Below are 26,503 nucleotides of genomic sequence, written 5' to 3'. Positions count from 1 at the left end.
TAGATAAATAGGTACCTCTCTGGCGGGAAGGGAAACGGCCTTTCCGTGCGCTGCTCTGATTCGCCAGAAGCGGCTTAGTCATGCTGGCCACATGACCCAGAAGCTGTATGCCGGCTCCCTCGGCCAATAAAGTGAGATGAGCGGCGCAACCCCAGAGTATGCCATGACTGGACCTAATGGTCAGGGGTCCCTTTACCTTTATATTGTTTGATATAACTATCTTTAGGTCGCTTCCGGGGGAAAGGCTCTTATTTGATTGAAAGTTGAGATACAAAGATTTTGTATGTTGCTTTGAGGGTTTTTCTTTTTTAAATCTCTCTCTCTCTCTCTCTCTCTCTCTCTCTCTCTCTCTTATACACACAAGCAGTTCTGGACACGTAAATTCAAGCACATCCATGTTCACGAAACGGTAAACTGGGGAAGGGTTATTTGTAGCACCAGATGAGCGTTGAGTGCCCATGCTCACTGGCCTATAGACACAATATCCATTCTAGTGGGATGCCTTGGAAGCATCTGCAGTGCATCTGTGAAAACATTTGAGCCAGCGTCCCAGAGAGTCGCAGCCCATGTTTGGAATGAAGCTGGTGCAATGGAAATACATTATGTGATTATCAGGAATCTGCAAATGCAGTCTCGGTGAGATCAGTTTGTGAAGGGTGGCTTTCGGACAGAAGAGCGCCCCACCTCCTTGATCCACGTTTGCTGGCCCGGAGGCAGCTGTATTTAGGCTGCCTTGGCTGAGCACTCCTAGCTGAGCACATGGGGAACACCTGTGGGTGCTGAAAAGGAGTGGCGAGCCATTATTTTCTTGACATTCACAGAACTGGAGGATGCACAAAGCCAGAAGGAGCAGGAAAGCAATTGAAAGAGTTTTCTTTTAGTGCAGGGGTGAGGAACCTATGGCCCATGGGCCAAAACTGGCTCATCAGGTGGTCAAATTTGGTCGGCAAGGCCATTTTCCCCAAGCCACACACATCTCTCTGTGTGCCCCCTAACGTGCAAAACTTTATTATTATTTTTATGAAATGGCACAAAACTTACATGTATGCCGTGATTAAAATAGTGTCTTTTTAGATTTTCTGATTGCAAAATTCTGGATAAGTTCATCAAAGCTGACTCAATGCAGCTTGTTAGCAGGATGCCCCTCAGTTTAAGGTGGGGGTGAATAATAAAAAGAGAACAGAGAAATGGAGGAAGAGTGTGGAGTGCAGGGTAAGGAAGTCTCACAAAGTTCTGATTTTTCCCATGAAAAGTAGTCACTTGGATGCCTTTTTGAAATATCAAACACTTTTTTTATACTGCGTGTGTGTGTTTTGAAAACAAACAAAAAATACTGAAAGCATTGTACAAAAATAGTCAAAGCCATTATTTAAAAACAGCTTAGATAATAAATACTGTGGGCTGGCCTGAGAGCTGTTCCTTCAAAATGACACAAATATCTAGGGATAGAGGCAAACATGTCAATTTCTGTTTCTCATTTTTCCAATCTCAAATTTGGTGACCCACTTTTCCACATCAGTTTATGTTTTATTTTTTTTAAAAAAATTAAAATATCCTTGTGAAAATTCACCAGCATTTTAGTGCAAATTTATTCTCATATGCACATTTTGTATGCAATTTTGCTTCATATTCATATTTTTTTGCAAAGGGATTTCCTCTAAGACAATGTGCTAGTGTATGTAATTTTCACAGATAGATGCACACTTTACCCCAGTTTACGCATTTTTGCACACATTTACAAAACTGTATTGCAAAATTAGGAGAAGTGTGCATATCAAAGGATGGTTGAGTTTGAGTTTGCATGTAGTTTCAGCTAAATGGTTATGCTTTTGGTACCAGGTCATCATCAGTTATTTGTTTTTTGTTTGTTTGTTTGTTTGTTTGTTGACGTTCTGCTCTGTGCCTTTTCCGTCCTTCTCCTTTGCCTTCACTGTCAGTGTCCTCATTTGCCCACGCTACAATTTAAGTGGCTTGTGCAATTTTGACAAGGATGTTGCAGATGCCTGTAAAGAAAATCATATGGGTGCCCACAGTCAATCTTGTTAAGTGGTGCAGTGGCCAAATGATGCCAAGGCAGGGAGGGCGAGGGAAATGATGTCAAGAAGATGCAGCGTTGAAACAATGGGAATGTTCGGTGTGGTGAGTATTTGGGACAGATAATTTGTTTGGCCACATCAAATATGATAATTTTTAGCTGAACGTCGACATCAGAGAATATTCAGCATTTCTCTCATTAAAGTCAGTTTAGCCTCCCCCCGCCCCCCCCCCATTGGGCTTCTCAGTTCTAACATTTACAGCAGGGCATCAGTAAAAAAAAAACCCCCCACCACGGCCCCATCCACATTATACATTTAAAGCACTATTATGTCACTTTAAACAGCCATGGCTTTCCCCAAAGAGTCCTGGGAACTATAGTTTGTTAAGGGTGCTGGGAATTGTCAAGAGACCCCTATTCCCCTCACAGAGCTACAGTTTCCAGAATGGTTTGACAACCAACCAGTGGCGTAGCGTGGGTTGTCAGCACCCGGGGCAAGGCAAGTAATTTGCGCCCCCTAACCCGTGGATTTGCGCCCCCTAACCCGTGGATTTGCGCCCCCTAACCCTAACCCCCAGATGTTGCGCCCGGTGCGGCCGGCCCCCCCTGCACCCCCCACGCTACGCCACTGCAACCAACCCCTCTTCCCCGGGAACCCCGGGAACTGTAGTTCTGTGCAGGGAACAGCGGTTCCCTAACAACTCTCAGCACTCTTAACAAGGTATGACGATGCTTTTAATGTATGGTGAAGATGATCCCTGTGACAGGTTTTGAAACATTTTACTAGTGTAGCTCTCGGCTTGATTTATCCTGAGAGGGAATTCAGAGTGTATACTCATTCCTGCCGATGCATGTTTACTCAGAAGTAAGTACCAGGCTCAACTGGATTTACTTCCAAGTAAGTGTACATTAGAGGATGATTTCAGCCTTAGAATCAGGGTGTTAACTGAATCACAGTGCAATTCCTATACATGATCACTCAGAAGTAAATCCTGCTTCTTTCAGTGGGACCAACAGTGCAAGCCCAGACTTGTCTACTCAGAAGTAGGTCCCACTGAGTTCAAGGGGGCTTATGCCCAGATAAGCTGAGTATAGGATGGCAACCTTGAATAGTTGTGCCTGTTGAAGGGGACCCTTAGTCTTTGAAAGTGAAGGTCATAATAAAATTGTTAGTCTTTCAAAGTGTCATAGGGACCCATTTCAGCTTAAAAACTTGTGGATGGCTGTCAGTATGCTCGCTTTTCACAGGGGATACAACAAATCACAGGCCTTCAACATAGGCTGTGTACATAGCATGCATTTATCAATCAATCAGTTTATTACAGTCATAGACCAGCAGTCAGAGAATAGAATATTAAGTGGATAAAAAACAAAACTGATAATTAAAACAGATAAAAACTAAAAACAAATAAAAATATTTTTCAGTAAAACAGACAATTAAAACAATGTACAACAATGAATTTAGACACACCATGCAACAAAAAACTATCCCAGGGAGTTGACTCAGAGTCACCCATGGAACCGGGTTTGGGGATTTTCATGCCGGACTATTTTGAGTTGGGCGATGGTCTGCGTCTACAGATTTGCACACAGAATCTGGCGACCATCCAGGTCTTCTTCTGATCTTTGCCTAACAGCAAAAGGTCAAATTTTTGCTTTTGTGGGAGGTCAGCGAGCCTCACCAGTAGGGGATCAATGAACTTACTGCGTGCCTCTTCGTAAAAGGGACATTTATAGAATAAGTGCTCTGGGCTTCCTATCTCTCCCAATGGACAGGTGCAAAGTCTCTGGGCATAGGGGACTTTTCTAAAGGCTCCATCCAGGACCGGCAAGGGAAGAGCTGCACTTCTGGCAAGTGTAAAGGCCCTTCTTGCATTTCTAGATACGAGAAAGGAGAGATATGCTGCCGGTGCGGCTATGTATCTCTTGATTTCTCCAATTTTATAGTCGGGGCACCTTGCACAGTCCTGTTGTCTCTCGCACATTCAAAGTGCATTTCTTCCCTCAAAGAATTCTGGGCACGGTAGTTTGCCCCTCGCAGAAATACAATTCCTAGCCAACCTTAACAAACTACAGTGCCCAGAAATCTTTGAGGAGCAAGTGTGCTTTAAAGGTACAACGCGTGTGCCGCCTAATTTGTTTGAGCCACGTAGCAATTGCCTCCTCAAGATTGCAATTAACTTGAGAGGGGAACTGAAAACTGATCTATTTCCTTGTCTCTTGATCTTCTTATCACTGGGTCTTAAATAATGACCTTTGATAAATATTAACCACAGAGTGGTTTTCCATAAGACAAGCCTGTTTACTTTGGCATACAGAGCGCCTTGCCCTTCTCCAAAGCAGATTGCGACCTATATATCTTATGTAAGAAGCAGACAGGCACTGCCTTCCCCTCTGGGAATTTGCACCTCCCTGCTTTCCTCTCTGATCTGTTTTTCCCCCTCCCCTCCTTCTTGCTACCAGATGTCTGCTTCATTTTCCAAGAAACTGTCGGGGGGGGGGGATATCCAAAGTAAACTTCCAGTGCCGACCTGTTCTTTCCTAGAGAGATGGAGAGTAATGGCCAATGGCTAGACCAGCGTCCAGTGAAGTGGCTCTGGCTCATAGTATCTGTTTGGGAACTTGCATACCTAGATTCCCACTGATGGGCAACGGCGGAGCAAGCCAGTCAGGCACCTGGGGCAGTGTGCGTTCCCTGAACCCAGAGGCGGAGGCAGGGCGAGCTGGGGCAGGACGCTCTGTGGGGCCTCCAAGGAGTCTGCCTGCCTCCTCCCACTCAGTCGCCCTACAGCTGAGGGGAAGGCGGAAGGCACACCGTTTGGGGGCATTGCGGAGCCTGCAAGTGCCCAAGCCACTGCCTCACTCCCAGGAGAGGCTTGGGCGCGCTGCCGGCCTCACGGTGAGTACATCTTGGCATTTGGTCACCCCCCTCAATGGTGACACCCGGGGCGGACTGCCCCCACCACTCCCCCCTTCCTCCGCCCCTGCTGATGGGCTCTGAGCTGAGATGGATGAGGTCAACGTTCAGGCTATGGTTGTGTCACTGCTTAGCTCAAACACCATCCATAGTTGCTTAGGGGTAGAAACTAGAAATGTTGGAATCACTCAGTTTTGAAGTCTTGTTTCTTCCATTTTAAATTCAATTCTCCAAGTCTCCTTCAAGCAGTTGCTTGAAAATTCACTGGAACCCTGTCCTAATATACATATCCTTGTATGCAATCTGGCCTATTGTGCACATTTCTGTGAAACAACTTCCCCTGATGTCATGCATTTTGGCATGCCATTTTCACCAGCATATGTATTTTTGTAAATATTACTTGGCTGAAGAACTACATTGCAAAATTCAGAGAAGTGCAGAATTTGAACCATGACTGTATTTTGGTTCACATATTGTATTGGAACGCATCGCTTAGGTTGTTTTGTCCTTAAATGCAAACTGAATCAAATTTCTCCCACAACTCAAATAGCAGCTGCTCCTCCCACCCATTCCTACCACAGTCTTGACATTGGTTCCCCTCTCTTGCTTGTCATCTGGCACATACCACTCACTATCTCTCAATCCAACCAACTTCACAGGGTTGTTGTAAGAAATCATGCCATCAGTGTACAGGCAACACTACCCCCCCCCCCAATTTGCCTGGGGGTTATGTTCAGAGACATCATGTGTGTCGGTGAAATCGTGTATATTTGAAACACCATTGGAAAAGCTTGCAAACACCCCATTCTAGCCCCACCTTGCCCCTGCCCCACCCTATTCTGCCCTTTTTTGTGATATTTTTGTGACATTTTCAGGTCACTTCTGGGTTTTTCATGATACATGTATGTGCGGTCGCATACATATTGAATGCGTGCAAATAGGGAGTTGTCTGTAAGTGCCATACTTAACTTCTGAGAATGGGCCTTTATTTTTTCATTCCAAATGCAGCAGTACAATTTAGAATTTATGGATTCCTTCACATTTTCAAGATTCCCTGCGTGATTTCTATGTATCTGTTTTTATTTGCAATGCAAAATGTCCATTTGCTGAAATGGATTCTATTTCCTATACCCAAAAGAAATATTTATTTTTATAGCCAATGACCAGCACACAAAACATAATGAAACAAAATAGAAAACACATAAAGCAGAGTATCCAAATGTATAGAATAGAGTAGAATAGAATAGAATAGAATAGAATAGAATAGAATAGAATAGAATAGAATAGAATAAATTCAGTGGGTTAAAAAAAACAAAGTAAAATGAAAATGGGTATCAACAAGTTAAAAAAGATGTCATCCTGTCATAAAATCACAGAGCGTCTAGGATCAGTCCCCAGCAGGTTTTGCTTGCCTCAGGACAATGCTTGACCACACTGTGAGTGACAGGCGCATATTGGTCTGAAAGGAAATAAAATGCATCTGATCATCCTGGCAGATTTGACCAGAAGGGACCCAAAGCTTAGTAGCAGAGCTTACAGCACGAGCCCAACCATATCTATGCAGAAGTACAGGCGTTGCCAGGGAAGGCAGCTGGCCACATAAATCAATACAAATCAATGCAAACCTGAGGTTCTGGCTCCCCAACAAAACCTGTCCCCTCCTAACAAAAATCTTGGCTATGCCCATGCTCAGAAGTAAGCCCTACTGAATTCAATGGGCCTTACTCCCAGGTAGGTGGATTTAGGATTGCAGCCTTAGGTACTGCATGTGGAAGATCCCCGGTTTAAGCCCTAGCAACACCAGCCATGGCCTGGCTTCCCATGATCTACCTCAAAGGCAATTCCTGAAAAAGTTATGTGTGACCAAAAACAAAGGGGCGTGTAACGTTTTTCTGTTTGAGCACACGCTCGGTATAGTCAAAGCCTTGCAGAGTTGCAGGCGATCAATTTGGAGAGTTTTATCTTTCAAATGAGTTAGCTTTGGCACACGCCACCCCCAACCAGTGGCAGCTGGTGACCATTGAGAGAGGAGGGACAAGAGGTAGGGAAGTCAACAGGAGGTGGAGCCACAGCCAATGATAGGCAGAGCCCATTTGCCTTCCTGCACACCCATCAACTGCCCTGGAAAAATTGGGACATCCCACTCCCCCCTGTGAAAGTATGGTAGCTGTTTTGGGTGCCTTGCTCTCTCGCAATTTTGGGCTCAGTCCCACCCTGAAAAAAGCACTTTTTCTGGTCTGTGATCTCGTGCGGTGCCCCCAAACATGTGCTTTTTGGGTGCCGTGCCCGAGAATAGCGCTTTTTCCAGGTCATGTGATTTCAGACTTGGAAGATGGTGTTTTGAATTTGGGCCACACCACGTTGGAGGGTAAGCTTCCTGCTAAGTTCTACAAGGGCAATACTGAGAGATGGAGAAGGAGAAGGTTGACAGGCTGGGTTGCCTCTGGGGCTGGTTGTCAGTAAGAAGGCAGGCTGGAGCTAGCAGTGGGCAGACCGAGGTTGGCGGGGCAGTGCCCCATTTGCCATAATGGACTAGCCTTCACTGCTCCCTGCATACGTGGCTTAGCACTTGCTTACTTAGGTAGCACCTCAGAAGGAGAGTTGTGCCACGCAAGCAATTTCCCTAACGTGGCTGAAATTGCAGCGTATGCACAATGTGGGCTTTTGGGCTGTGTGTTCAGCAAGGCCTTGAACGTGCCTCCCTTTGTGTTGCCACACGCACCGGCTTTATTGCAGTAGGCAACGAGTAGCCGGGTATTGTTGTAGTCTGTCGTTAATGCATGGTGATTATATAAATGGCTTGCATTCCTTAATGCAGCTAATTAAGGGCCCCATCCAGCAGCAAGATCTATGATGCAAGTGCCACGCTGAAATAAAGGGAACCTGAATATCTTGTGCTCCTCCTCCTGTTCATGGCACTTATGCAGGAGGGCTCTTTGCTGAGTCGTGTCCTATAAAACACTAAATCCAGACAAGGGCTGCATCCGCACTGTGCATTTAAAGCACTATGATATCTCTTTAAATAAACATGGTGGATCCCCCCAAAGGATCCTGGGAGTTGTAGTTTGTTTAGGGTACTGAGAGTTGTTAGGAGACCTCCTCTTCCCCACGCAGAGCAACAGTTCTCAGAGTGGTAGAACAATCAATCCCTTTTCTCAGCAAATTTGGTTATTGTAGCTCTGTGAGTGGGATAGGGGTCTCCTAACAACTCTCAGCACCCTTGACAAATTACAACTCCCAGGATTGTTTAAGGCAAACCATGGCTGTTAGAGTGATATCACAGTGTTTCAAATGTGGATGTTGATAAAGTTGGCAAGAAGGGATAGAAAAGAAATGAAATCCTATTGCCATGAATTGGAGCCGAGAGCCAGTGTGATGTAATGGTTGGCATGTCAGACTAGGGGTGTCTTCAGACTGTCAATGTTGTCTGGGAGGAATTAAGGTCTTATCCATACTTCCTCTTGTCCTGCTGCTTTCCTCCAGGGAAAGCTACTCTTTAGCATTCAGTCAGAGCAAATGGCAATCTGGGTTTTCTCTGGATTGACGTTTTCTCTGACTTAGCACTAAACAGGAGGCTTTCTCTGGGAAAATATCAGAGCAAATTAAGGGTGAGGATTTGCTGAACTAATATTTGAAATTGGAATGCAGAAAGGGGAGGTATGAGGAGGTCGGTGAAGTAAGTTTTAAGAAAATAAGGATTTGGAATTATACTTGTTGTTGTTTTTTCCTTTTTGTTTGTTTGTGGTTGTTTGTATCATGGTGTTTGTTTATATAATTTGTGAAACTTTAATAAACATATTATTTTTTAAAAAAAGGAAAATACCAGAGCAAGAGGTAAACCGCTCAGAACCCTGCTTTCTACGCATGAGACAAGCGTGGACGAGTCCTAAGTCTACACAATTATTGTTAAATCATTTGTATTAATTTTCCAATAAAAAGCATCCAATTAACATTTCAAATCATAATCCAATTAAAATAAAAAACTAGGGGGGGAAATTATCACCCAAATTATAATTATTAATTTTCTGGGGCTTCCCATAGTCTGGACCTTGAAGCATATCCAGATCTCAGTCCTGCCTCTCCTCGTTGTTTCCATATTTTCCACATCTCGATTAAGTCTACACAATTAAAGTGGATTAAAACACACTGTCACCCCATTGCAACAAATCCACTTAAACAAACCCACTGACGTTTTGGAAAATGATAAGGAAATGCATTGAAAAGTGTGGGATGAATGCATGATTAATGGGAAGAAAAGCAAACATCCCACAAACAAATCTGGATGAATGCAGAATGAAAGCTCATTGTCATATAACCTCCTTGTAAATAAATTGGAAGCAATGCTCAGTAAAGACTGTCCAAGCAGTATCAGCAAGAATGCTGAATAAATAGGCTCTCTGGAGGAACTCAGGTACTTGAGGAGACATGGGGTCAAATCCTTCACTCAACCATAAGAACATCAGAAGAGTCTGCTGAATCAGGCTAGTGGCCCATGCAGTCCAGCAGCCTGTTCTCACAGTGGCCAATCAAATGCCTGTGGGAAGCCCGCCAGCAGGAGGGGAGCACAAGAGCACTTTCCCTTCCTGTGGTTTCCAGCAACTGGACTATGGAGGCAGAGCATAACCACAGAGAGCTTTATCAACCATAAATTTGTCTTTGTGAATTTGTCTTCATTAGCAAGAAGCTCACCAGGTAAGCTGTCTGGAGGGAAGGTAGGATATCACTGCACTGAATGAGTAAAATAATCTGCAATAAATAAACAATCATTTGGACAATTCTTGTATTGGATTCTTCTCTGTGCCTTTTATGGTCAGGGGTTCCTTTACCTTTACTTTATGGTTTTCAAACTAGGCAAATAATTGATATATTGGACAATCCAAGAGCCCCGATACAAATTATCCACCGGAGGATCATTGTTTAGAAAAGTAGGAATGTGAGGTTTCTCCAAAAATTGCATCACTTCTTAACCCCAATCCACATCTTCAAAATGAGGCTGCAGTGGACAATCCAAGAACATTTAAAATGCTGCATTTGAAATTGCCAAGTGAGGTGCTATCCCTCCTTGTGGGGGGAGAGCCGATCTCAGTCTCCATCTACTCAGCAGAGAAACTTAGGACTCTTCTGCCCCCTCACAGAGATGCAATTCCCATAGCAGTTCAACAGTAAATCTCTCTTCCCAGGGAACTCTGGGAATTGTAGCTCTGTGTAAGGAATGGGGTTTCCAAACAATCCCCAGCACCCTTAACAAACTACAGTTTGCAGAATTCTCTGGGGAAGACATTACTATTTAAAACAGTATGGTACTGCTTTAAATGCACAGTGCAGATGGTGCCATAGAGTCATAAGGGTAGGAGGTGGTCTTGTAGGGCAACCCTCTGCTTGATGCAGGAAACTCAAAGAAGATCCCCTCCAACAAGTGGTTGTCCAGTCTCTACTAGAAGACCTCCAGAGAGGAAGAGGCCATCACATTCAACCAGGATCTACCCTCCAGAGACTTAAACTCATTAGATCTAGTTCTGCTCTCTGGGGCAGCAAAGAAAAAGCAACATTTGCCCTCTTCTCTGTGACAGCCTTTCTGGTATTTGAAGAGAGTTGTCATGTCTTCTCCAACAAGCATGATGTGCAATATATTAAGACATTCTGTTGTGCAAGAAGCATCAATGTGGTGTAGTGCAGTGTGCTTCAACCTAGGATCCCAATACATTGTTGGACCGCAATTCCTATAATCCTCAGCCTTCTTAGTCAAGGGTGGGAGTTGTGGTCCAACAACATTTAGAGACCCGAGGTTGAAGAACAGCAGGGCAGTGGATAGTCCTGAACTTCAGCCAAGAAGTGCTGGATTCCAATCCTCTCTCAACCTTGCGGCATAGTGGGCTGTCACTTTCTTTCAGGCCAACTTGAAAGGCTGAAATGGGGACAACTCATTCCTGAGCGGTTGTGGGTAACTAATCCATACAGCTGATCATCTCTGTAGCCCTTTCTGGAACCTGCTGCGATTTGTCTACATCCCTCTTACTATAAATCTGTGATTCCCAAAGGCCATCTATCTAGTCCAGCATCCGGTTCTCACAGTGGCCCACCAGATGAGAAGACTGCAAGGAGGGTCTCAGTGCGGTGAGCAGCAACAACTCTTTCCCACTTGTGAATCCCAGCAACTGGTATTCAGAGGCATAACGCCTCTGACAGTGGAGGGAGAAAGACAAGAGGAAGTTGAGAAAGGCTGCCCTAGAGACTTGATCAAGGAAAAGTGGAGTAATGGCTTGATAGACTTGGATCCGGAATTTGCTGGCGACACAGAAATGGCCTACCTAGGCTTCATTTACATCCTTTTCCTCTGTGCTTCTCCACCTTTGCTGCTCCCAATCTTCCCTTTGTAGGAAAATTATAGTGTGTGGTCAGGGTATCTCTTAATTGGCTGCTGTCTGATAAGCCACATAGCTGGAATACTCTGTGCTGTCAGGTGTCACATGCAACCAACAGCTGGCGTGTTCAAGCCAGGCCTCCTTTGATGTCATCAGAGCTCCAGCATCTATGATTTAAACAACCACATACTTGTAAGCTGATAATGCATGTGTCATTCTCCCTCTCTTCCCTCCTCCTCCCTCCCCATGCTGCTGAGTTTGTGCTCACAGCTGCGCTTTCAACTTCCTTGATGCAGTGGCCAACTTGGGGACTGTCATATTCCAAGGGTAATGGTTGGGGATTATGGGTCCTGGCATGATTTGCACATTCTCAAAGAGGCAGGCACTGCGCCCTACTTTGTAGAGGACAGTCCTCATATTTGAAGACTGCCTCCCCTCTTAAGAGCCCTCTTTCTGAAGCGCTGTCCGGTCCAAGCCTGCTTTAAAGATTATGAACCATATGAAGAGAGATCAACTTTCCAACTATTTGAAGATAACAATCTGAAGATAAACAACTACCCGACTTTTAGAAGACATCTGAAGGCAGCCCTGTTTAGGGAAGTTTTTAATGTTTGAAGTTTTATTCTGTTTTTAATGTTCTGTTGAAAGCCGCCCAGAGTGGTTGGGGAAACGCAGCCAGATGGGTGGGGTAGAAATAATAAAATTATTATTATTATTATTATTATTATTATTAACCCATCAACAGCACCCAAGGAGCAGGTTGAGCATGGACTCAGATCACCTGATTGTATTCATATTTAAATCATAGCAATTATTTCTAGCCAATGTGGTGTAGTGGTTAGTGTTCTGGACAAGAGCCTGGGAGACCAGAGTTGTTCAAATCCCCACTTGGCTATTAACTGTAACTTGCCTGGTCATCCAAACCAGATAAGCTGTGGTTAATCTTAACTATGGTTTGTTGAAACAAATCATCTTCTAACCACAGTTGTGCAAGGTGACTTGTTTCAACAAACTATGTTTAGGTCAAAAACATTTTACAGTTCAGATGTAACACTAAATGTTGGTTGGTTAATTAATCTAGATTAGCCTCCCTGCAGCCAAAGGAGAAAAGCAGATGATGAAAGGTGTGAATCCATCTTCATACAGCTAACCCATGGTGTAGCTGTTGACACACAGTTTGATGTGATGTGTGAATTAGGACACAGGAAGACAGAACATTCTGGCTACAACAGTACTCAAAAAAACAAGGTGCAAAGCTTAATTTAAAGAACAGAGTTGCACTTAACAGTATTGGATGATGGGGTTTCCCCTTCAGCATAGCAGTATAGTCCTGCATCCTAACACAGCAGCTTTTGTGATTGTCCCACATTAAGTCAGAACATGGAAATAGAGCTTAGTGACAGCACAATTCCACATATGTCTGCTCAGAAGGAAGTCCACACAACATGGCCAGATAAGCATTGTTATGCACACCCCAGTCTCGGAGGAGTGAGAGATTTCAGAGGTTCCCAGCATGTACCTTAGCAGCAAGATCACTGGAGACTAAAGATGGTTCCTGTGATATGAAGATTTATTTACAGACACCAACACCCACACTTATTGAGCATAAGAAGGAAGCTATACAGCATCAACACTCCAACAGAACCTGCTCCATTAGTCTTCTAGAGGGCTCCCAATGCTATAGCTCTTGCAGAGGGTGAGTCATGCCTCTGTGTCTCTTTCGGCTCCAGCTTCAAGACTGCTGGTCTTTTGTTCTCTTTCAGAAATAGACACCTTGATGATATAACCTCCAGGCAAGAAAGAAAGGCATGCCCCCTGCCATAAGTTTGTTTCTGTAGCAACCCATCACTTGCACTTGGCCTCTCTGTAGTTTTGCAAAAGCCCACCATTCTCCCAACAAAAGGGAACCTGCCAGGCTACACTTGTCCATCTGGCTTGACCTCATTAGCAGTCTCTTTTTACAACCAGAGTCACAGGGTTGGGTGGGGCTCCAAACGCATTTAGTCGAACTTAAATCTCATTACCGTAAGCATAGTATCATTGTGGACTTTATTCCCACCCCAACAATAGTGGCAAACTTACTTATATGGGAGAGAGTAGAGAGGTGCACTGAGGATATAATGGGAGTGGAGGGCCACGCATGCTTTATATAACCAGCTATTATGAAGAATCAAGCCTGCTTCTATGTGCATCACTGCATTGTGGATTCTGTTCCTTGGTCACACCAAAGGCTATCAGAATGTCAAAAATGGGTTTGATGGCATGACGGTTGCTGGAGGCGGGGACCATCCTATCTTAAGATGATCGCTTGCTAATACTCAGGGTGATCAGTTGAAGTTCCCTAAATGGGAGCGATTTCATTTATTTAATACAGACCAATTGGTTTGCATGGTGCTTTCTGAAGAACAGGTAGGACTGGTCTCTATTCCAAAATAGAGGGAAGCAGAAGGGAGGGAGGAAATGAAGGCACAGGTAGCTAAGGAAAGAGAATTTCATTTACACATACTTTAACTTGGTTACACTACAGGCTGGGTGGATGATCCAAAGGATTTCTGGGAAAGGTAATTTTGATGAGCAATTAAAAGGAATAAGGGAAATGGTTGAACTGAGGCAATATAGCAAACAGTTGCAGGCTCAAGGGAGCAGTGGGGGGGGGGGAATGAAGAGTTGTTTCAGGGAGCAGGAGACTTTTAGCAACTTCCTCTACCTAGGGAAGTTTGGTGTTTCTTATGATACTTTTCCATTTGTTGGAAGCCACCCAGAGTGGCTAGTGCAACTCAGTCAGATGGGTGAGGTACTATTATTACTATTATTACTACTACTATTACTATTCTTATTATTACATCCTCAGTGAATTGTCCAGCAGAGCTGTTTAGAGTGGCATGGTAAAATCTAGTGGAAGGGGTTGTCTGGGTAGGTCCAGGGGGTGGTCAATGCCTCACTATGGGAGGGAGTTATAGCAGCCACCTTGAAAGAGACAGAGGTGCAAAACCTCCTAAAGAGGTCCTTCGTGGATCCAGAGGTTTTAGAAAACTATCTTCCAATCTCTAACATTTCCTTTTGGGGCAAAGCGATCAAGGGGGTGGTGACTGCCCAGCTGCAATATGCTTGGAGGAAACAGATTATCTAGATCCATTCCTGTCTGATTTCAGGCCTGCTTCGGGCGCTAGAAAAGCCTTGGTTGTCTTGATTGATGACCGCTATCTTTTTTTTTTTTAATTATATTTTTCAGGTTTATACATTTCATTAGTTTTACAATCATTTTTACACTTCCAAACTTGACTTCCTTCCCCCTCTTTCTATGGTTCCTTAAATTTATTTTTAATATCTTCTGCATATCCAAATTAACTTAATTTGCTCATTTATTCATCTACTTTAAATATATACATGTATAAAACTTCAGGTTATTACAATAATCCTGCCAATGTTCGTATCTGTTTACAATTTATCTGTAAATATTCAATAAACCATTTCCATTCTTTTAGAAAAAGATTGTTATCTTGATTTCTTATTCTTCTGGTAAGTTCTGCCATTTCTGCATATTCCCAAAGTTTTTGTATCCATTCTTCCTTTGCTGGGACTTCTGCTTCTTTCCATTTTGGGGTAGTAACATTCTTGCCGCTGTAGTATCATACATGAACAAGTTTCTATACAGTTACAGATAGGTAGCCGTGTTGCTCTGCCATAGTCAAAATAAAAAAAATCCTTCCAGTAGCACCTTAAAGACCAACTAAGTTAGTTCTTGGTATAAGCTTTCGTGTGCATGCACACTTATCTGAAGAAGTGTGCATGCACACGAAAGCTCATACCAAGAACTAACTTAGTTGGTCTTTAAGGTGCTACTGGAAGGAAGTTTCTATACAGTTTAGGTAGTTCTGTCCCTATAATTCCCAAAAGAAAAGCTTCTGGGGTTGTTGTTTTTACAAACGTTATTTTAAACATCCTTTTCAATTCATTACATATCATTTCTCAGTAAGCTTTAACCTTACTACAAGCAACCCTACATGTTCTCCTCAACCCCTCAGTGGCTTTTGACACCATTGTCAGCGTTCTTCTGGAGTGACTCGAAAAAGGTGGGAGTTGAGAATTGGAAGCACTGTACTACTGTGTTGCTGCTCCTACCTGCAGGATCACTACCAGAAAGTAGTACTAGGAGATTATTGTTCATGGCCAAGGCTTTGGGGTTGTGTGGCCCCACAAGCATCTTTTCTGGTTCCTATGATGGTGACCCATGACAGGACTTTTCTAGCGGCGATTCCTCATTTATAGAACACCCTCCTTAATGAGTTAGGTCTGTCTCCCTCATTATTGAATTCCAGAAGAAATTTTAGAAGATTCCTGTTTGCCCAGGCATTTGGTGGTTGAAAGACACTATTGATGACAACCTTCGGAATGGCTGGGGCAACCCAGTCAGATGGGTGGGGTATAATTATTTTTATAATAATAATAATAATTATTATTATTATTATTTGTGAATGTTTCAAGTCTTTCCAGGATGTATTTAACATCTATTTTTAGAATTTTCTTTTTTAAAAAAAACAACTGCTGGTGGTGGTTGTTTTTAAAAATGTTTTACCATTGCCCCTGAGCTCCTTCAGGAGGAAGGATGGGATAGAAAAGAAATACATACATACATACATAGCCAAGGATGGTAGAGCTGAATGAGTAAAGGTTACAGGAATGGGCCCTACCTAATGGCTGGGAATCTCTCCTCCCTGCCTTTGGAAGGTGACCCCCTTCAGCAGTGTTGAGCAGCTTTTGAACAAAGAAGCTGAAAGAGATGGGAGCTGCCTAAAGGTGAACTGGCTTGAGCTGCTCCACTTGCTTCCCTTTGGAAACGTGATGCAGGATTAGCAGGTATGCCATCGACTGTTGGAGTCTTCTCCCCCAAAGCAGTCTATTTGTATCCCTTCCCCAACCTGCTGCCTTCCCAGAAGTTATTGGGCTCCAGCCCCCATAAATCCCAGCCATTTGGAGGGCACCAGGTTGGGGAAGGCTGAGTGAGCTGTAGAAGATGTACAGCAAAAACCTGTCCTACTGCCCCTTCCTCTTCCGCTCCGGGAAATGGAAGTGCATAGCACTAAGACAGACAGGTAAGCAGACAGGCAAGAGACACAATAACACGAAGGTTTTCTAAGTTATGCAAAGAGCAGTTGTGGTAAACAGTATGCCACAATGTATTTAGAACATTCCTCTCAAGCGCAAGGTATCATTATGACAATAATGGAAGCCATGGGTTAAAAAAAGACACTTCCTGGACTGTTGGATGTTTACAGCCAAGGAGCAAACCAGCAAGGTTTCACCATGTTCCCTTGCAAATAAATCACCCTACTACAAAGACTTGCCTACGCAAGCTTTTCCGCAGAATTAGCAAGCCTCTGTGTACAGTACTCACACCCCTTAAATGCTAGTTAATTAACTACACGGCCACCTCTCTGTCCTTCTTCAACCTCATTTCTTTTCTCCATTCAAGGACTTCTCATATCCTGCCTCTCTTCCAGTGAAGAGATTCAGAAACAGCTAACAGGAAAAAAGTTAAACGGAAACCAAGGTCATCTCAGTATTTTGCAGGAGGGAGTCAATTGCTTATTGGAAATGTAAGTCCCCCCCCAAAAAATCCATTTTTTAAAAAGCAAGCATTTTGCAGTTTGGAAAGTGATAGCGAAAATAATGGCTTCACAGGGAAATGAGGGGTAGATGGGGCTTGACGCTCATCAACTTGGGAAGGTAGCCCATCTAGAAGAAGGAAAACTCTAATCCTAAACTTCTTCACTCATCATGCGAAAGGCTTTGGGAGTAAACCCTGAGGGAAAATCCATACCTACTGCCTTGTGGGACATCTTTGGGAGAAGAAAACGCTAAGGAGTAAACCCTACACATATCTGGAGTGGAGTCCTTAAGATGGTTAGATGGCACCTTGTCCACCTCCTTGAGAGCCCCTGCCAGTCACTGTCAACAGCACTGGGCTAGAAAAACTAATGGCATGATTGTGGATAGGTCAGTTGGTAGAGCATGAGACTCTTAATCTCAGGAATGTGGGGTCAAGCTCCACATTGGGCAAAAGATTCCTGCATTGCAGGGCGTTGGACTAGATGACCCTGGTGGTCTCTTCCAACTCTATGGCAGCTTCCTGTGTTTGGTGAGCACCTGTGGTATGAGGTTGCTTCACGATGCTGATGGCGATGCTGGAGCTCACGTCTCAGATGGTTGCTTCATTGCCACAAATGTTTTGCTGAATCAAATTACAGTGGTGCCCCGCAAGACGAATGCCTCGCAAGACGAAAAACGCGCAAGACGAAAGAGTTTCCGTTTTTTGAGTCGTTCCGCAAGACGAATTTCCCTATGGGCTTGCTTTGCAAGACGAAACGTCTTGCGAGTTCTTGCGAGTTTGTTTCCTTTTTCTTAAAGCCGCTAAGCCGTTAATAGCCTCTAAGCCGCTAATAGCCGCTAAGCCGCTAATAGCCGTGCTTCGCAAGACGAAAAAACCACAAGACGAAGAGACTCGCAGAACGGATTAATTTCGTCTTGCGAGGCACCACTGTACTGGCACAAGGGACTCATGACACCAGCCCAGCCCTGCCCAACAAGATCTCTGAAGTTTATCTGGAGTTTGTGGGTCTTAAGACAAGTGGACCCTATTTCAAACATTCCTCTTACTATGAAGAATTGGAAGCATACGGTGCTGGCAAAATTAAACCAGTGTGTGAATCAGGTCTGTTGGAATTGGCAGTGTTAACTTGTGTACAGTTTGTTAGAATCAAGGAGCAGGTATCCATTTGGAAACCGGTCTTGTAAGAATTAGTATCAAAAAAATGAGATATAAATAGCCTGTCAAAGCACTGCATCAGCAGAAGCCCCTCAAGGAAAGGAAAGGCATAAACACACACACACACACACACACACACACACACACACACAGTGGCTGACTGGTGCTCTGGGCACATTACATGTCACAACACAATAGAGTACGATGACACTACATCAAAGTCAATTAAGTCACAATTTTGAAAGATAGGGAGGAGAAGGTACATTACAAGAGAACCAGCAATGGCTCTTTTCAAAGCTCCTGGTAATGTAAATGAGCAAGTGCTTTCTGATTAGGCACTTTTAAAAGCAGGGGTAGGCAACCTATGGCTGCATGCAGCCCTTAGCCTAATTTCCCACCTCCTTCCCAAAGCCTAGTTAGCAATTTCCCAGCATTAGGAAGGAGGTGGGAAGGCTCTAGGAGCCTGCCAGAGTCCTTGTACTTCCTTCCCAAAGCCCGGCACCTCACTTTACTCCCAGTTTTGGGAAGGTGGTGCAAGGGCAGCAGTGGCGTAGCGTGGGTTGTCAGCACCCGGGGCAAGGCAAGTAATTTGCGCCCCCTAACCCGTGGATTTGCGCCCCCTAACCCTAACCCCCAGATGTTGCGCCCGGTGCGGCCGGCCCCCCCTGCACCCCCCACGCTACGCCACTGAAGGGCAGGGAGGGGTATCCAATTTTGGCCTGCCACAGGGCGCCATATTACCCTGTTGGGTAGTGAGGGAAGAGGCAATGGACTCTTCAAAGTGGGTGGCAGAGACAAAGAGAGAAAGAAAAGGGAGTGACAGAAAGAGAGGAACAAGTCATAGAGAAAGAGGGAAGAGGGGTAACTCTGTCCATCTTTGGTTCCGGCTCCTGACAAATTACCCACATGTGAATGTGGCTTCAGCAGACCAAAGGTTGCTCTTCCTTCCTTTAAAGGGAGGTTGGCTGGAGCAAAACACTTGAAACACAAATACGTTTTTTGTGCCTGGTGTGTTATGGGCAGAAGTACAATTAGTCTGTTGTGTTAGAAGGCACTGTGATGTATTAGTTTGTGTGCAGAAGCAGGACTGGGGAAACCAATGTTCGACTCCCCACTCAGCCACGACATTCCTGGGTGACTTTGGATCAGTCATTCCCTCTCAGCTTAAGCTTCCTCACAGAAAATAAAATGGGGCCATGAGTGTGTGTGAGAGAGAACCATGTATGTTCACACCCACACCATACATTGAGAGCCCACAGCATCTCCCAAAGAATCATAGGAACTGCACTTGGTCAATGGTGCTGGGAATTGTAGCTCTGTGGTGGGTAAACTACATTTCCCATGATTCGGGGGGGACGGGACTATGTGCTTTAAATGTATGGTGTGGATGTGACCTATGCTGCCTTGGCTTCCATGGAGGAATATCAGGATATAAATGCAATAAATCAGGATATTCCATGGAGGAATATCGGGATATAAATGGAAAGTGCATGCTCCTTTCCATATGAAGACAGGAAAGACTGCTACATGAATTTTACTTATACTGCATTTTAATCCATCAAGTTGTCCCACCATCACAGCCATCTCCCAAAATGATTTCCCAAGCTTCAAGCTTTTCCATCACATCCATGTGATCACAGCCAAGGAGGAGGGGGGCAGGGATGAGTGAGTCTGGTCGCCTCCAAGATGCCCAAGGCCCCTTAGCTAAATTTACAGAGGGTTTTGTTTTGTTTTTTTAAATTGTCACATTCCTACTCTTTCAACATTTCAAGATACAGAGACAAAACAAAAAACGTGCAAACAAGATTCCATGAGTTGCACACTAAATCTGCCTACAGTGTTCTGGTCAACTGCTGTAATCCAATACAGTTTTAGGAAATCTTAAACCCATTGAAATCAGGGGGTTTAACTCTGTGCTGGATTTTGTTCAGTCAGTTCAGACCCCAAAGGTAGGAAAAATGATTGATTGGCAGCTACCACTTATTTTATTAAGCACATTTAACAAATTACTTAACTGCAGACATAATAAAGGGCTTAAATTTAGGCTTTTTTATTTGTTGTTTTCTTAAACTAACCCACCTTGCATGCATGTACCCGGTTGGAAGGCTCCATCAGCACAAAATTCGTGCAGCACCCAATCACTTCCCTTCTTCTACTGCATCCCAAATCCTCCTCCCTTCAATCTGAAAACAAACAAACCTCTTTTAAATGCATCTCTAGAAACTCCCCATACCTCACCATTCCATATATCTTCCCTCACACTTCTCACATCCAATCTTCATAAAGGCCAGTTTCAATATCCTGTCTTCTATTCCACACTATCTCCCCTTTCCAAGGTTAGACTTGGGTCAGGGCTGGATCGTGAGAAACACGAAGGCGAGAGTACTTCTAAGTATGTGCAAAGTACCGCCCCCCCTTCTCTCCACGACCTCTCTGAATAACCAGCATCAGCCAGGCTTATCTGTGCTTTTAAGACGATGGCCGTGAATTCCAGACCGGCTCCGAGCCCCGGCTACGCAGACTGCTCTAATTTCTATTTTACCTTTTAAGTCAGGTTGCTTTGAACAGCACTTCTGTCTCTTTAAACACAGCCTTCCGTACGCTGACCAATCAGAGACAGGATTCCCTTGACGTCCGAGCCGAGACTCAGCTGCCCTCTTCCAATACTTCATCACCGCCCCCTCTCCGCATATTTTCATTCGGATTGCTTAAAGGGGCAGGGCGCTATCGAAAGTGGGGTGGGGCTTGTTTCCAATTAGAACGACCGGAGCTGCCAAAGTACGTCGAGGATTGGTTGGTCGAGCCGAGCCAATCGCAACGCGTCGCCGCAGGGATATATAAGACGGCTGCACACTTATAGGCATCCGCAGTGCTCGTGTTGCAGGCGCGGCTGGAAGGAGGGGACGGGTCGAGATAGGGACTTGGCAGTTGCACGCGGCGCGGTTACGCCTCCCTTTTCCCCGCCCCCTCCGGTCCCTTCAGATATAGACTTGCTTCTCTCAGCTCTGCAGTGTGGTAGTTGCTGCTGCTGCTGCTGCTGTTTTTCTGCCCGGCCTGGAATTTTCTTTCGGCTTTTTTTTTTTAAAAAAAATTTAAAAATCAATCCGGTTTGGGTTTTTTCGGCGAGTCCAGCCCGTTTTAATTTTCTCCTCCAGCCTCAGCGTTTCTTCTCTTCTTCTCACCATGCGCGCGGCGGGGTCGGCGGCTGCGGTGACGGGCGCCGGGCCCTCGGGCGCTGCTGCGAGCTCGGAGAAGCAGCCGCCCAGCAGCGGCAGGGACGGGCGCTTCAGCGTCCTCGGCTGGGAGCAGGTGAAGCGGCTGGACCACATCCTCGAGGAGGCCGTCCCCATCCACGGCCGCGGCAACTTCCCCACCTTATCGGTGCGGCCGCGCAGGATCGTGCAGGTGAGTGGCAGGACCCGGTGGACCGGGGTGGCCGCGTACTTGATCTCCCCACCCACCCCGCCCAAAAAAGAGGCATTATCAAGAATCGGCACGTTTACACGGGAGTAATCCCCGTTGACTTCAGTGGACCTGCCTTCTAAGGTTCTGACTTTCAGGAGTGAAAACAATGGGAACAGTCTTAAAGGCACATCTTTGGGCTCTTCTTATTTATTAGGCTATTTAACCTTGCCCCGTCTGCCAACAACAGCCGTAAGTTCCTAACAGCAAAGAGAATGCACTGCAATTTAACAATAAAGCATGTCTTTTAAAAGAGCAGCGGTAAAGCATCGATTACTTTGCAGCAGGACATGCCCAAGATTGCACCCATTCGCCAGGCTTCTTATTGCATGTTATAAAAGGCCACGAGTTTCCCTCCTGACAAAGAACTCAAAGACAAATCTTGTCGCCTGATCTTAGTCATGTTTACTTGAATATAAAACTTGTTGAGTTCAGCGGGTCATACTCCTCAGGAAGTCTCCCTAGGGATGCAGCCTTAATAAGCAACATAGCTGTCAACTGTCATTAGGTCAGTGCAGCCTTCTCCAACTATTATACAGTGTTCACTTATTTGACTCATTCTGAACTAGAATATCTGGTATAAAGCCTGTATGTGAGAGGCTGCATACATACCATACATTTAAAGCACATTCTCTCCCCACCCTGAATCCTGGGAACTGTAGTTTACCTCTAACAGAGCTACAATTCCAAGTACCCTTAACAAACTACAGTTCCTTGGAGTCTTTGGGAGGGTGCTTAAAATGTACAGTGTGTACTCAGCCTGTCAATTAGGAGAGGAACTAGAAGAGCCTATCTTGGATAACATTATTTATATACTAAAGGGCTCTTCTATGTAGCCATAGATTGATTGGAATGAATAGGTGTTTGTAAAGCATCATTTTGTAGCCAGTTTAGCTATTGTGGCTCCTGCTGGAAAAGCCAAGGAAGCATATTGGCCGTGAATACTTAGCCTTTACAGTATATTCTGAGAATGTAAAGCTTTTTGAGTAATTGTGCTAATCCTTCTCATAATCCCCCGTTAAACTAAATGAGCATTAACTCCATACTGTGGAGAGTAGGCCAGGCTTATATTGAAGCCAAAATTTGGGTGCCTTAATTGACAGCTGAGGCCTTGGCTAGCTGTAGGTTTGACAAAAACTTATTTGGCAGAGAATAGTTCAGAGTATTGTATATGTGGAGTTAGTAATTGCAACAACCTTGATATTGATGCCCCCAATTACAGGTGGGAGCCAAGAATGGTAGATTGCTGCAGTGTTGTACCAGATCTGTAGTTCCTTTAATGAAATACAATTTCTAAATTCTTAACTGAGTTGAGACTTGTAGTCTAAGTGAAATCTTAGAAATGAGGGATGTTAGCTGTGATTGGTAGGATACTGAAAAGTGCCCTGATGTAGTGGGTGGTGGTATTAAGAAATTATACACTACCCTCTATCAAAACGCCACAGGATCATTTACTACATGATAACATAAATGTAATACAAAGACAAGTGTAGGCAGTCTGTGTTTTAGGGTACCCTTCCCTTTGATCCTGTGGATTAGGAAAAGGCTCTGTCCCTGAAGCAGAAGGGAATGGAAGACTTTAAAAAAACCCAACTCCCATGGGGTAACCATATCCGTCTGTTGCAGCATTAAACAAGAGTGACACCCTAAGATTTGTTAGCCCACAGAAGTTTATAGAATATCCACACTAGCTCTAATCCACGAATTTTTTTGTCATAGTAATCCAAGTCTTTAGGGTGCCATCGCTGTGGAGTAGGTGTTGCTGCCTGGGGATGACATTTGAGTTATCAGCTGTGAGGCAACACTCATTTTAACACAGGGTTGTATGCTGACAACTGGTCATTGGCCTGTACGAGAGAAGATGGGTTGGTTCGCAGGTGGGAATTCTTGGATCACAGGGGCGGTAGGGCTGCAGCCCGTTAACAAAAGTGGCTAGAGAGACAAGAAGGGCAAAGACATCTTCTGGCTGTGAATCGGTTGTAAGGAGGGGAAAGAATGAACCGGGGGGGGGGAGGGGGGCTGCCTGAAATGAAGGTACTTTCTATGCACAATTTATGTTGAGCTATTTGTGGGACCTAGAGGAAGAGAGGTGGGGAGTGCCACACAGTGCCATCCCCAGATCCTAATAGAAAGAAGTTGGCAAAGTCCTTCCATATTGGAGCAGCTCTTGAGACCTTCCATAGTCTTACTATGGAAGACTATAGAAGTCTACTATGGAAGACTATACCTTCCATAGTAGAAACCCACAATTGTATACTAGGTTCAGGTGCCCTATTTTGAAGGCAACCCTGTCCCAAGAAGAGCAGTAATTAGGTTAAATAGGGCTGGGAGTATAGGAAGGCGTCGGTCATGGGTGTGCGACTGCAGTGGGTTGTTGGAGAGGCAACCTCAGGCTGGTGAGCAAGAGAGTCGATAGGCTGAGCACAGAGAGCTGGGAGCTGGGCAGAAATAACCCCCTGCTCCTTATTTCCCAATCCCTTCCATGTGTTTCCCTAGCGCCATATTTCTGGCAATGGTCGGTCTTTAGACTTGATTGTCGGGGGTGAGGAAAACTTGCTCTAGCGAAGCACGCTTAAGTCCACCCAGATAATTTTGCAGAAAAAGAAACGATTCCTTGAGCAGAGTTGGTTACAGCAAAATCCCATTCCATTAGAACATTCGGCTGTGGCCCAGGACCACCTTCACACCATACATACATTTAAAGCACTGTGACACCACTTTGAACAGTCATGGCTTCCTCTGAATAATTCTGGGACCTGTAGTTAAGGGTGCTGAGTTGTTAGGCAGCCTTTATTCCCCTCAAAGAGCAGTTCTCAGAGTGGTTGAACAAACAATCCCCCTTCACAGGAACCTCTGGGACCTCTTCAAAGATATGTTAGATAAAGATGTGGAAGGAATGGACAGGTTCTTCCCCTTCCCATAGGAACATGTAGGAAGTTGCCTTATACTGAGTTAGGCCACTGGTCCATCTGGCTCCATACTGCTTGCACTGACTGGCAGCAGCTCTCCAGGATTCCAGACAGGGTTCTCCCCCAGCCCTACCTGAAGATGTCAGTGATCAAACCTGGAACTTTCTGTAGGTAAAGAAGGTGTTCTGTCACTCAGCTGTGGCCCTTCCCAAAGGGTCTGAGGTTGTTTTGTTAAGGGAGTATTCTTTCTTCTGGTAAACAGCTGGCAATACTGCAAAGAGTGAGGGTTAGTGAAAGAACAGTACATTTGTCTAGGAAAGGGGGGGTCACTGCTTTGGAGCTGAAATTGGTGTCTACAACGCCTGATCTTTCCATTATTTGCAAATTGATGTCTACTGCTGTTGCCAACTGGCACTTGAAACAGAACTAGTGTGTCTGAGGTCAATTCTAAATTGTATTAAATTCGGTATTGTGTTAAACGGAGGTATTGTATATGACTCCCCGGGGTTCCTTTGGGAGAAAGGGTGTGTTTAGAATCCTTGAAACAGCGTTGCTTTGACAGACTGTTTGGTAAGGATGCTTGGCAGAAGGGGGTTAAAAAGCAGGCATCCATATACAAAGTGTAAAACCACAAGATTTATAAGGAAACAAAACCGAAAGGCCACAATTGGCAGAGATGCCTCTTATGCCAAGCTGTGTTTGAACAGCTCTTACTCAATATCCTTTGGGGAGGGAAGAAACCAAGATGTGCAAGGCACTTAGTATCTGCCAAGGGTGGCTCCCTTTACTGGAGGAGGCTTTCATTTAGCTTTCTCATAAAGCACGGGAGGCTTATAGAAGCAATAGGAATTGTTGCCCCTGTGTATAGTTCGCTTCTGTAGCGTGGCATCAGCCTCTTTCAAAGGTTAGTGGCTGCCTGCCTCAGTGAAACGAGGGCCCCTTTCACATTAGGTCTTTAGCACACCTGATGCATTACTTCCTCACAGTTGGCTGGAAATGAGTCTTCGAATGTGGTTCCATGCGGCATTGAATGGTGTGCTAGATTCCCCATTACAGTTCTCCAGAATTGTCCCTCCCCACCATAGCAAAAGCACACAGTGCATTGTTGGAACGTAGCCTGAGAGCGGCTAAGAAATAGAATAAATAAAATTGCTGTGCAAGTCTGCTTATATTTTAGTGTATTAGTGCAGAAATGGAGGTAAGTGCCATCTTTTGAAGCTAATGGAGAATGGACTTGTACTCCTGCTATGATGAGTACAAGCAGCCAATGCAGGTCGAAATCCTACCAAGCAACTGCTTCCCAGCAAAGAGACTTATAGCATCTTTGAAAACAGACTCACAGGAGCACAGTCGGGAAAGGCCAGCCATGTAGGAAGGTGGGTGACTCAGTACTTTGCAAGTCCACATGTGTTGGCTGGTGGTGCAGTTGTGGTGCAAGTCAGAAATCTCAAGCCCTGTATAAGACAGAAGAAGAGGAAAAACTTTAGAGTTTGGCAGAGTGATTATCTGGGTTCTTTAGGAAACAAGAGTACATGTCTTTTTATCAGAACAGTTGGGTGTGTGTGTGTGTGTGTGTGAGCCAGCAAGCAATCGCCCAAGGTCACTCAGCATTAGATGTCACCATTGACTAGTCTGACTAAAGCAGTTCATGTCAAATGTTGGACCCTGCTCTGATGAGCTTGCATGCTGGCTGGCCCTTCATTTGGCACCCCTCTGTCAGCTTATATGGAGCTTGGAATCTGCTAGCAGAAAATAAATCTGCTGAGGTAGTGATATCTGGTCTCTTGGGCTTGGCTCTGTGCCATCAGGGCTTGGGAGTCTCTAGCTGTAGCGGGAACGGAAAAATCTGTGCAGGTTTCCTAGTCCCTATGGTTGGGAGATGTAGTGGGGCATCTGACTGCAGGAGTTGGGGCCGTTAAAATATTTTCAACTTCTTCCAATGGGTGTGAAGAACATTTTACTTTTGATGGTAAATATTGCAGGTGACCATTATCCAATAGGTCTGCATTTTAAGTAAACTGGACAGAAATGGGTTCTTGGGGTTAATAAAAT

General features: G+C 44.7%; 1 protein-coding gene and 1 long non-coding RNA gene across 2 annotated transcripts in view; one reads left to right on the top strand and one right to left on the bottom strand.

Annotated features, from left to right (window-relative positions):
- Positions 1-8,898: 8,898 nt before the first annotated feature.
- Positions 8,899-20,743, bottom strand: LOC310710846. Its single transcript, XR_014528268.1, has 3 exons — positions 20,603-20,743; positions 20,160-20,226; positions 8,899-11,481 (listed from the first exon to the last, which is right to left on the bottom strand). It is a non-coding gene; the product is annotated as an uncharacterized lncRNA (long non-coding RNA).
- TENT5B (terminal nucleotidyltransferase 5B) overlaps positions 20,651-26,503 on the top strand; it is a 16,724-nt gene continuing 10,871 nt past the window's right edge. Inside the window, exon 1 of the mRNA XM_083511984.1 lies at positions 20,651-21,485. Coding sequence (XP_083368110.1) covers positions 21,264-21,485 — 222 coding nt within the window. The 5' untranslated portion in view covers positions 20,651-21,263. The remainder of the gene's footprint in view (positions 21,486-26,503) is intronic.

Source organism: Podarcis liolepis (genome assembly GCF_965112155.1).
Source record: "Podarcis liolepis genome assembly, chromosome: 7".
Lineage (NCBI taxonomy): Eukaryota > Metazoa > Chordata > Lepidosauria > Squamata > Lacertidae > Podarcis > Podarcis liolepis.
This window is presented reverse-complemented; position numbering and strand designations above follow the sequence as displayed.